General features: G+C 42.1%; 1 protein-coding gene across 2 annotated transcripts in view; it reads left to right on the forward strand.

Annotated features, from left to right (window-relative positions):
- Positions 1 to 12,159, forward strand: part of Acoxl (acyl-CoA oxidase-like) — a 305,952-nt gene that overhangs the window by 76,480 nt on the left and 217,313 nt on the right. For both annotated transcript variants that reach the window (NM_001106508.2, NM_001415677.1), the window contains one exon: positions 3,670 to 3,704. In NM_001106508.2, the coding sequence (NP_001099978.1) occupies positions 3,670 to 3,704 (35 nt within the window). The remainder of the gene's footprint in view (positions 1 to 3,669; positions 3,705 to 12,159) is intronic.

Raw genomic sequence — 12,159 nt, forward strand, 5'->3', positions numbered from 1 at the left:
CTAAGAGAGAGAAGTACTGTGAAGGAAGTTTGTTAAGTGTGTTCTGGTAATACTTATAGCATGTCCTGAGGGTGTGCTCCCCAGGGAGGCCAGTACAAATCTCCTGCTGACCTCCATGTCCCTGGGCCTCAGTCTGGCTGGGCCAAGGTCAGGGGCCAAATCACAGACCTCCCTCCCCTTTCTCCTCTGGGCCCCTGCTGAGACCAGCAACAAAGGGGCCAATTGTTGGAGATATACCCTTGTCTGAGCGGCTGCTTGAGCCTCTCTGAATGCCAAAGTGTCTCCATGCACATTGGTATGTATGTAGTATGTATGTATGTATGTATGTATGTATGTATGTATATGTATGTACATGTGTGATGGTTCTTGACCATATATTCATGTTGCATGTGTGAACAAGCATATGAGCAGATAGGTACTGTGAGAATATGTTTGTGAGTCTATATACATGTGTCTACATGTATATGAATGGATGTGTCCACATGCATTCTAATGCATTTGTGTGTAGAGGTGTGTATGCATGCACGTATACATGCATGTGTGTGGGATGCATGTAACTCAGTTAAAGAATTTCTTGAGTTGCTGCATCTTGGCAGGGCCAGTGGCCTCAGAAGCTGGACTGGCCAATGGTGGCTCCTCAGGCTGAGGGAAGAAGGAACTGGCTCACTTCTTAGCAGGTTGCACAGCTGACTTTATGTGGTGTTTGTGCTGGTATGGAAGGCTTGGGTACATTTCTCCTCATTTGTTTCCCTGTAGGAAGCAGACAGAGCAGGCGCAAGCCTTCTCCTCGCGAATTGGCCTATTCTGACCTGGGCTTCCAAGCTAGGCTCTCTAGAGCTTTTCTGCTCCCTTCCTGTCCCTTTCCTGGGCTGCCCGTTGGATCCAGTACATTCTGTGTAGAACAATTATGAGATGTTCTGACCTCATCAACACTCTGACTTAGTCCCCACTGAGCCACAGAGTTCTTCCCTGGGTGCCATCCTTTTGGTACCTAGCATAGCTGGGTATGTCCCAGCTCTGTCTGCTGGCATCTTTAGGGCTCACATTTTCCTTTTTAATAAAATTGTTCCTAAAAATGACAGCAAGACACATTTGACTCTGAAGCTGGGGTGAGAATGAGAAAGCTCGGATCCCTGACTGGTTTTCCTCAGCACAGCTGCCACGGGATAGCTTTCTGCTTTCTTTCCATTCTGGTTCCCCCCAACCCTGTTTCCTCTCTGCTCCCAGCAAGAGCTTATCTTTCAACTGTGGAAAAGCCACCAATTAAACTTTACTCCAAAGCTTATCAAAATATTCAGTCGGTAAAATTATCTCATAATTAGCTGAACTGTAAGCCAGAAGTCTTTAACCACAGGAAATGTAACGTGACCCAGCGTGTGGAGTCTGTAAGTTGCTCATCCTGGCCTTGGCTGCAGTTGCTGCTTTTCCTTCTTTCCCAGTCATTTCCTCCCTGTTCTGCGTGTTCTTAATGGTCCCCAAGGCCTCAAAGAAAATATACTACTAAGTTTAGCTGAGGTAGATAATGGAACAAATTCAGTTAAGTGTAATATAAGATCAACTTGATTTTTAATATTTTAGGCATGCACATTTATATACTCTTTGTGTCTATACATGTTCGTGTGTGTGTGTGTGTGTGTGTGTGTGTGTGTGTGTGTGTGCATATTTGTTGGGGGATGTGCATGCGTGTGGAGGTCAGAGGACAAGTCCTGTTCACCTGTTTTATTTATGTATCAGATGCGATCTTTCTCTGGCTTGGAACTCATCAAGTAGGCTAAGCTGGCTGATCACTGAGTCCCAGGACTCTCTGCCCGCTCCTCTCTGAAGCTGGGATTACAAGTGCCTACTGCCATATAAATTTTATTAGTGAGATTTGAAGGGGAATTGAACTCAAGTCCTGCTTGCAAGGAAAGCACTTTATCAGTGGAGTCATCTTCTTAGCCCCTGCTTATTTTGTTTGTTTGTTTAGCAGACTTACGCAAAGTAGACATACTTTCCCAGATTCTGATGTCTTGCCATGACTGGGTCTGTCTTTTGGATGACTGCAGTGGTAACCGGAGCTAGATTTTTCTGGAGCCTTGCTGTTCCAACAATATCCAGGGGATTCGGCAGTGTGGCCAGCTGGACAGCAACTGGGCTTTCTTCTCTCTTAGTTCATTTTGCAGAGCTCTCCTTCCCCTTCTGTGTTCTCCGTTCTTTCTATGATGCCACTGAACATGGCAGCATCAGGCGTGCCCTCTGTCACCCTCCCCCCACATCTCCTGGGGACAGCACGGAAACAGGGGTGGTGTTTGGGACCTTAAGGGGCAGCTTAAGCTTCCATGCAGAAGAAACGTTACAGGAGCTTCTTAGGTTCTCCATTGCTGTGAGCTTCTTAAATTGGTAATGCCATGGTCTGGCATTAGTGGGTTCAGACTCCCATGGGTTCACTGGACACTGCCACCTTTTCTATAGCGAAATGCTTCCGTCATTCTAAAAACAAATTGAAAATTACATTTTCAGGTGCACTAACATTTTCACAGGTGAGTATTGCATGTAGTATTAATAGTGTAGTTAATATTGATATTTCTGTACTTGTCAGAGAGCAGGCATACATGTCTACACAGCTACAAACACAAATATAGAAAACCTGCTTCATCCTTCTATTGTTCTTGCGAGGGAACAATGGTTCTGCTCATTTTATAACGAGGAAACTATAAAGAGCCTCCATCACTTGCAGATGCCTGCTAGCCTGACTGTCTTAACCACTGCTCACCCTGTATGGGCTGGCCAAGGGTCATAGCTTAGGATTTTGACCATGTACATTTGAGAGGTTTATCATTGATACTTCTGAGCATAAAGAGGAAGCCACAGTTGCATCTCAGCCTCCCATTGCCGTCATGTTCTGGTGCCACAAGTAATATCTCTTGAAGTTACATTTGTATTTCAGGCTTGACTTCTCTACTGCCTGTAGATGAGTCTTGACTGGCCTTGAGCCAATGGGACTCCTGTAAAGGCTAAGGGAATCCCCAGGAAAGCCTTGGCCCAGGTGTCCAATCTCTTGGTGGTCTGGGTCCATGTGATGCTCCAACAGAAAAGGTGATGAGGGGACCCACTCTAGGCTTTGCTGTCCTAATGCAAACCTTGGTATCAGCTGCATGATGACACCCCATCCTTCCACTGCTGTCTCAAGAGCCCTTACCCTACAAGTGCTCCCAACGAAGGATGCAGCCTGTCCATTCCACAATGAAATGACCCTGGCCTTTTAAAGACCCTTTCGAAATATGATGATCTTTTAAAAGCAAAGTTGAAATCAAAGGTCTATCATTAAAGGTTTTATTCATTAAACGAGGCCCATAAGGAAATGTTTTAAGGTTTATTTTTTTTATTTTATGTGTATGAATGTTTCCTGCTTATGCGTATATGTGCCCCATGTATGTACCTACTGCCCACAGAAGCCAGAAAAGGACACCAAATACCCCAGAACTGAAGTCGCAGATGGTTGTGAGCCACTATATTAGTCCTGGAAATTCTGTAAGAGCAGCGAGTGCTTGTAACCACTGAGCCATCTCTCCAGCTCCATACATTAGGAAATATTAAGAAATAATTGCCCACACTGAATTATTTTCTTGCAAATTCAACTTGTTATTTATATTATTTAATTGGTGTTTTCCCCTCTGTTCTCAATTACAGCTTGGACTGATGATAGCCATCCGCTATAGCCACAGGTAAGGCTTTAAAATCTTTTTATTTTCAAAAAAGGAAATGTGTTTGTGGCTTAGAGGTTTGGGTTTCCTTCGGCCCTGAAGAATTCTGAGGCTGTGTTTCGGTTTGTTCTCTTTTTTGGTGGCTGCTTTTCCATGATGTGGATGGCACAGTTGAAATTGCTGTTTGGAGGGAAGTGTGGCGATGGCGGAACATTGTTAGTTTTTGCTTGCTTGTCGCAGGCCGGTCTCAACCTTGCAGTCCTGCCTCAGCCTCCCACACCCTAGGCTGGGATCACAGGAGTGCGCCATGGTACTCAGTTCTTGGCTCTGCAAGTTACGATCCTCCTGCTTTGGTGTTCAAAGTGCTAAGATTGCAGGCGTGCACCGCTGTGCTCAGCAATGCTTTCTGTAGGACAGGAAGATGAGAGGCTCTAAGTTAGGGGTGCAAATGTGATTCCTGTGCAGCTCACTGGGCCTGAGTCTGGGTCCGGGATTCTTACACGTGAGGCCAGGCCAAGACTGTTTGTAGAGCCCTTTCCTAACCCACCAGCCTCTCCTTCCTGCATCTGGTAGAGGTGAAGTGTTTTTGTCATGATTTTCACCCTGGTGTCAATTGCACCATATTAATGGGGAAATCCACCATTTTCTAATGGGAAAACCCACCATCATGGTAGTCTTGTCCTATGAATGTGTGTTTCCAGAATCATTTTTCCTATTTGTGTGCATCAAGACATATTATGCTGAATGAATTAAAACGAAGGGTTGGTTCCCAGGGCCTCCTGCTCTCATGCACACTGTGCTCGAACCTTCCCCGACACGCCACCCTTGGACCAATGACCTGCCAGTTGGGTTCATCTGGTCATCTCTTCACAAACATCCCAGAGGACTATCTGATGGCAGAGCAAATTCGCATCCCCCAAAATACTTGTCACACGTTGTATGTACAGTTTTGATCTACGTGTGAAATTCAGGTGGTTTCTGAGAAGCAGAACAGCTGTGAGCAGGAAGAGGGCAGGCGTGGCCTTGCGCTTTGTGGAATTCATGTGTGAGAAGAGAAGCGTTTAAAGAGAGACTTTTGGAGTAGGTGGAAGAAGGCTGCTCCAGACAGTTTCCTGGCCATACACGGGTAAAGAAATATCTTTCCCTTGTCTGTAACATAGGTGCATGGCTGAGGTCCTATAACAAAGGCAGAAAATGAAGGCACAACACACATGTTCATTTAATTTGTTTGACATGAGCAGGAGCTGGCATAAGAAAACAAAGACCTGAGGTGAAGAAGTATGCTTAGGGGCATCTGAGCTAGAGCAGTGCTTCTCAACCTGTGGGTCATGACCTCTTTAGAGGTCATATATCAGATATCCTGAATATCACATATTTACATTATATATAACAGTAGACAAATTACAGTTATGAAAGTGCCAATGAAATCATTTTATGGCTGGGGGTCACGCAAACATGAGGAACTTTATTAAATGGTTGCAGTGTTAAGAAGGTTGAGAACTACTGCACTACAGGGAATACACCCAAATGTTCCCCCCACTTTAAACCAGCTTCTTGCTGTGCTCCAGTGAGAGGTGGGAGATGTTGAGGAATGGAGCACAGATCACTTTAATTCCAACAGTCAGGAGGCAGAGGCAGGCAGATCTCTGTGTTGTGGCCAATCTGGTCTATAGAGTGAGTTTCAGGACAGTCAGGTCTGTTACAAAGAGGAACCCTGCCTCGAAAAGAAAGAAAAAAAAGAGAGAGAGAGAGAATGCTCTAAATGTAGATTGCAATAGAATGAGGTATGTGTGTGTGTGTGTGTGTGTGTGTGTGTGTGTGTGTGTGTATGTATGTGTGTATGTGAGAGAGAGAGACAGAGACAGAGACAGAGAGAGAAAGAGAGAGACAGAGATGGAGAAAGAGACAGAGAGACAGAGAGACTGACACAGACAGAGGTAGAGAGAAAAGGGCTGTGTTGTACATCCATTCTCTCGACTACAACACTCACTTCAACTCTGTGGCAGACTAAATTTTCCAAAGATAGTGTTCTAGTTTCATTTCTGTTGCTGTGATAATATATCCTGACAAAAAACAACTTAAGGGAGAAAGGATTTGTTTTAGACTGTAGATCCAGGTTACAGCCTATTACCAGCAGGAAGAACTTAAAGCAATCACATCACACCCACCTTCAAAACCAGAGAGAAATGAGTGTATGTACGTACACTTAGTGTTCAGTTAGTGTTCGCTGCTTTTACCCAGTCCAGGACCTCAAACCAAGGAATGGTGCCTCCTACTCACAGGCTGGGTCTTCCAACCTCAGTGAAGGTAACAGAGAGACTGGTCTTGCTCAGCCTGTGGCCATGTCCACACTTATGGAGTATATTTAATCTCCCATGGCTGCATGCAATCGCTTATCTGTCACTTATCTGACCGATATATTCTCTTTTTTGCGTTCATTACTTCTTTTTTTATTGGATATTTTTATTTACATTTCAAATGTTATCCCCTTTCCCAGTTTCCTGTCCATAAATCCCCTATCCCAGCCTCCCTCCCCCTACTTCTATGAGGGTGTTCCCCACCCACCCCTTCCTGCCTTCCCGCCCTGACACTGGGAGGTTGAGCCTTGACAGGACCAAGGGCTTCTCCTCCCACTGGTGCCCAACAAGGCCATCCTCTGCTCTATATGCAGCTGGAGCCATGGTCTGTGCATGTGTAGTCTTTGGATGGTGGTTTTGTCTTTGGGAGCTCTGGTTGGTTGGTATCATTGTTATTATGGGTTGCAAACCCCTTCAGCTCCTTCAATCCTTTCTCTAACTCCTCCAATGGTTGGCTGTGAGCATTCACCTCTGTATTTGTCATGCTCTGACAGAGCCTCTCAGGAGACAGCTTTATCAGGCTCTTGTCAGCATGTACTTCTTGGCATCAGCAATATTGTCTGGGTTTGGTGGCTGTATATGGGCTGGATCCCCAGGTGGGACTATCTCTGGATGGCCTTTCCTTCAGTCTCTGCTCTAAACTTTGTCTCTGTATTTCCTCCTATGAATATTTTTGTTCCCCCTTCTAAGAAGGGCTGAAGCATCTGCACTTAGGTCGTCCTTCTTGAGCTTCATGTGGTCTGAGGACTGTATCTTGGGTAATCCAAGCTTTTGGGCTAATATCCACTTATCAGTGAGTGCATACCATGTGTGTGTGTTTTTTGTGATTGGGTTACCTCACTCAGGATGATATTTTCTAGTTCCATCCATTTGCCTATGAATTTCATGAAGTCATTGTTTTTAATAACTGAGCAGTACACCATTGTGTAAATGTACCACATTTTCTGTATCCATTCCTCTGTTGAAGGACATCTGGATTATTTCCAGCTGTTATAAATAAGGCTGCTATGAACATAGTGGAGCACATGTCCTTGTTATATGTTGGAGCATCTTTTATATATTTTGGATATATGCCCAGGAGTGGTATAGCTGGGTCCTCAGATAGTATTATGTTCAATTTTCTGAGGAACCTCCAGACTGATTTGCAGAGTGGTTATAGAAGCTTGCAATCCCACCAACAATGGAGGAGTGTTCCTCTTTCTCCACATCCTTGCCAGCATCTGTTGTCACCTGAGTTTATGATCTTAGCCATTCTGACTGGTGTGAGGTGGAATCTCAGGGTTGTTTTGTTTTGCATTTCCCTGATGATCAAAGATGTTGAACATTTCTTTAGGTACTTCTCAGTCATTTGATATTCCTCAGCTGAGAATTCTTTGTTTAGCTCTGTCCCCCCATTTTTAAATAGGGTTATTTGATTCTCTGGAGTCTAACTTCTTGAGTTCTTTGTATATATTGGATATTAGCCCTCTATCAGATGTAGGATTAGTAAAGATCTTTTCCCAATCTGTTGGTTGCTGTTTTGTCCCATTGACAGTGTCCTTTGCCTTATAGCAGTTTTGCAATTTGATGAGGTCCCATTTGTCTATTGTTGATCTTAGTGTATAAGCCATTGGTGTTCTGTTCAGGAAATTTTCCCCAATACCCTTGTGATCGAGGATCTTCCCCACTGTTCTTTTATTAATTTGAGTGTTTCTCATTTGATGTGGAGGTCCTTGATCCACTTGGACTTGAGCTTTGTACAGGGCAATAAGAATGGATCAATTTGCATTCTTCTACATGCTGATCTCCAATTGAACCAGCACCATTTGTTGAAAATACTGTCTTTTTTCCATTGGGTGGTTTTAGCTCCTTTGTCAAAGATCAAGTGACCACAGGTGTGTGGGTTCATGTCTGGGTCTTCAATTCTATTCCATTGAACTACCTGCCTGTCTCTGTACCAATACCATACAGTTTTTTTCTCACTATTGCTCTGTAATACAGCTTAAGGTCAGGGATGGTGATTCCCCCAGAAGTTCTTTTATTGTTGAGAATCTTTTATTGTTTTTGATATCCTGGGTTTTTTGTTATTCCAAATGAATTTGCAAATTGCTCTTTCCAACAATTGAATTGGATTGGAATTTTGATGTGGATCGCATTGAATCTGTAGAGTGCTTTTGGCAAGATTGCCAATTTTACAATATTAATCCTGATAATCCATGAGCATGAGAGATCTTTCCATCTTCTGAGATCATCAATTTCTTTCTTCAGAGACTTGAAGTTCTTGTCATATAGATCTTTCACTTGCTTGGTAGAGTCACACCGAGGTATTTTATATTATTTGTGACTATTACAAGGGATGTTGTTTCCCTAATTTCTTTCTCAGCCTATTTATCCTTTGAGTAGAGGAAGGCTACTGATTTGTTTGAGTTAATTTTATACCCAGCCACTTTGCTTAAGTTGTTTATCAGGCTTAGGAGTTCTCTGGTGGAACTTTTGGGGTCACTTAAGTATACTATTATATCATCTGCAATATTTTGACTTCTTCTTTTCCAATTTGTATCCCTTTGACATCCTTTTGTTGTCTGATTGCTCTGGCTAGGACTTCGAGTACTGTATTCAATAGGTAGGGAGAGAATGGGTAGCCTTGTCTATCCCTGATTTTAGTGGGATTGCTTCAAGTTTCTCTCCATTTAATTTGATGTTGGCTACTGGTTTGCTGTGTATTGCTTTTACTATGTTTCGGTATGGGCCTTGAATTCCTGATCTTTCTAAGACTTTTAACATGAAGGGGTGTTGAATTTTGTCAAATGCTTTCTCAGCATCTAATGAGATGATCATGTGGTTTTTTCTTTGAGTTTGTTTATATAGTGGATTGTGTTGATAGATTTCCATATACTGAACCATCCCTGCATCCCTGGGATGAAGCCTACTTGATCATGATGGATGATTTTTTTGATGTGTTCTTGGATTCGGTTTGGGAGAATTTTATTGAGTATTTTTTTTGCATCGATATTCATAAGGGAAATTGATCTGAAGTTCTCTTTCTTTGTTGAGTCTTTCTGTGGTTTAGGTATAAGCATAATTGTGGCTTCATAGATGGAATTGGGTAGAGTTCCTTCTGTTTCTATTTTGTGGAACAGTTTGGACAGTATTGGTATTAGGTCTTCAATGAAGGTCTGCACCTTCTGGTCCTGGGCTTTTTTTGGCTGGGAGACTTTTAATAACTGCTTCCATTTCTTTTGGAGTTATGGGAGGGTTTAAATGGTTTATCTGATCCTGATTTAACTTTGGTACCTGGTATCTGTCTAGAAAACTGTCCATTTCCTCCAGGTTTTCCAGTTTTGTTGAGTATAAGCTTTTGTAGTAGGATCTGATGATTTTTGAATTTCCTCAGATCTGTTGTTATGTCTCCCTCTTCATTTCTGATTTTGTTGATTTGTATACTCTCTCTGTGAACTCTGGTTAGTTTGGCTAAGGGTTTATATATCTTGTTGATTTTCTCAAAGAACCAGCTTTTGTTGATTTTTTTTTTTTGTTTCTACTTGGTTGATTTCAGCCCTGAGTTTGATTATTTCCTGCCATTTACTCCTCTTGGTGTATTTGTTTCTTTTTGTTCTAGAGCTTTCAGGTATGCTGTCAAGCCACTAGTGTATGCTCTCTCCAGTTTCTTTTTGGAGGGACTCAGAGTTATAAGCTTTCCTCTTAGCACAGCTTTCATTGTGTTCAATAAGTTGGTATGTTGTGCCTTCATTTTCATTAAATTCTAAGAAGTCTTTAATGTCTTTCTTTATTTCTTCCTTGACCAAGTTATCATTGAGTAGAGCATTGTTCAATTTCCATGTGTATGTGGGCTTTCTGTCGTTTTTGTTGTTTTGAAGACCAGCCTTAGTCCATAGTGATCTGACAGTATGCATGGGATTATTTCAATCTTCTTGAATCTGTTGAGGCCTGTTTTGTGACCGATTATATGGTCAATTTTGAAGAAGGTACCATGAGGTGCTGAGAAGAAGGTATTTTATTTTGTTTTAGGATGAAATTTTCTGTAGATATCTGTCAAATCCATTTGGTTCATAACTTCTGTTAGTTTCTCTGTGTCTCTGTTTCATTTCTGTTTCCATGATCTGTCTATTGAAGAGAGCAGGGTGTTGAAGTCTCCCAATATTATTGTGTGAGATGCAATATGTGCTTTGAGCTTTAGTAAGATTTCTTTTATGAATGTAGGTGCCCTTGCATTTGGAGCATAGATATTTAGGATTGAGAGTTCATCTTGGTGGGTTTTACTTAGATGAATATTCCTTATCCTTTTTGATAACTTTTGGTTGAAAATCATTTTTATTTGATATTAAAATGGTTACTTCAGCTTGTTTCTTGGGACAATTTGCTTGGAAAATCGTTTTCCAGCCCTTTACTCTGAGGTAGTATCTGTCTTTGTCACTGAGGTGTGTTTCCTGTATGTAGCAAAATGCCGGGTCCTCTTTATTTATCCAGTTTGTTAGTCTATGTCTTTTTATTGGGGAATTGAGTCCATTGATGTTAAGAGATATTAAGGAATAGTGATTGTTGCTTCCTGTCATTTTCGTTGTTAGAGGTGGAATTATGTTTGTGTGGCTCTCTTCTTTTGGGTTTGTTGTAAGGAGATTACTTTCTTGCTTTTTCTAGAATGCAGTTTCTCTTCTTATGTTGGAGTTTTCCATCTATTATCCTTTGCAGGGCTGGATTTGTAGAAAGATATTGTGTAAATTTGGTTTTGTGCTGGAACATCTTGGTTTCTCCATCTATGTCAATTGAGAGTTTTGCTGGATATAGTAGCCTGGAATGGCATTTGTGTACTCTTAGGGTCTGTTTGACGTCTGCCCAGGGATATTCTTGCTTTCATAGTCTCTGGTGAGAAGTCTGGTATAATTCTGATAGGTCTGCCTTTATATGTTACTTGACCTTTTTCCCTTACTGCTTTTAATATTCTTTCTCTGTTTTGTGCATTTAGTGTTTTGGCTATTATGTGATGGAAAGAATTTCTTTCCTGGTCCAATCTATTTTGAGTTTTGTAGGCTTCTTGTCTGACTGATATATTCTATAGATCTTGAGTACTGAACAAGAAATGGAGACAGCTTATTTCTGCTTCACAGAGTCTGCAGCCTTTACTGGATGACTTGAGGACTGAGGACCCTGTCATCTGAGACTGCAACTTTCTTTTCTAGAGGAAGGTGCCCACTGAGGGTTTTGCTATTGAGCATAAATGAAGCTAGGACTTCCTCTTCGGAAATACACTGTACCATAGGAACCTAGTGAATGAAATGTAATATACAATCTTTTCTACAAAGTACTCGGCAGAGGGATGTCCACAGATACTTAAGAGGCTTAAGAACAGATGCAAATCTTTGAGGATCGGGGGTGGGTGGGTTGGGGGGGAAGGAGTCAGAGGAGGCTTTGCAGAGAGAGTGGCTTCTAAACCTTTCTTATTCTCTAAAGTTGAGAAAGCGAGAGAGAAGCAAGCCTCATTGGCTCAGGAGACGCCTGGCAGACTGATCACATGGATTCCTTTCGTTTTTGCCTTGATTTGGAAGAGAGGCAGCCTTGGTGTAGGGTTGAAGTTGTAATATGAATTCTAACTGCTTTCAATGACCTCTACAGATTTAGTGGTTCCATCTTGAACCCAATCTTACTCCCACATCCTGCAACAGGAGCTCCTGAGAGCCTTAGATGGCATGCAGGGAAGAAGCCCATCAACTGTCACACAGGAACATATTCTGTATTCTGTTTGGTTCCAAGGTGTTAAAGTTCTGTCAAATTATGTAAATACAGCAAAAACCAACCAATGAACTATCGCAAACTAATAGTAAACAAGCTGGAGACCTTACAACTGAGAGAATAGAGTCTGAGGAAGAATGACCTCTGTTGATACTCGCTTGCAGTTTTCAAGGTCATTGGCTCTTTACCTTGGGTGTGAGGATGTGAGATGGAATGGTGACCACATAATCCAGTGGCTACAAAAGGCTGACAGAGCATTTGGTGTCACCTGTACAGGAGTCAGAAGATCATAGAACCATGAGTTTTTATTCACACTTCTATCCATCTTTAGAACCTTTTCATTTTATCAAACTGTGACTGTATTCCTGTTAAATAGCAAAATCTTCTCCTAT

The sequence above is a fragment of the Rattus norvegicus genome, chromosome 3 (assembly GCF_036323735.1).
Source record: "Rattus norvegicus strain BN/NHsdMcwi chromosome 3, GRCr8, whole genome shotgun sequence".
Taxonomy (NCBI): Eukaryota; Metazoa; Chordata; class Mammalia; order Rodentia; family Muridae; genus Rattus; species Rattus norvegicus.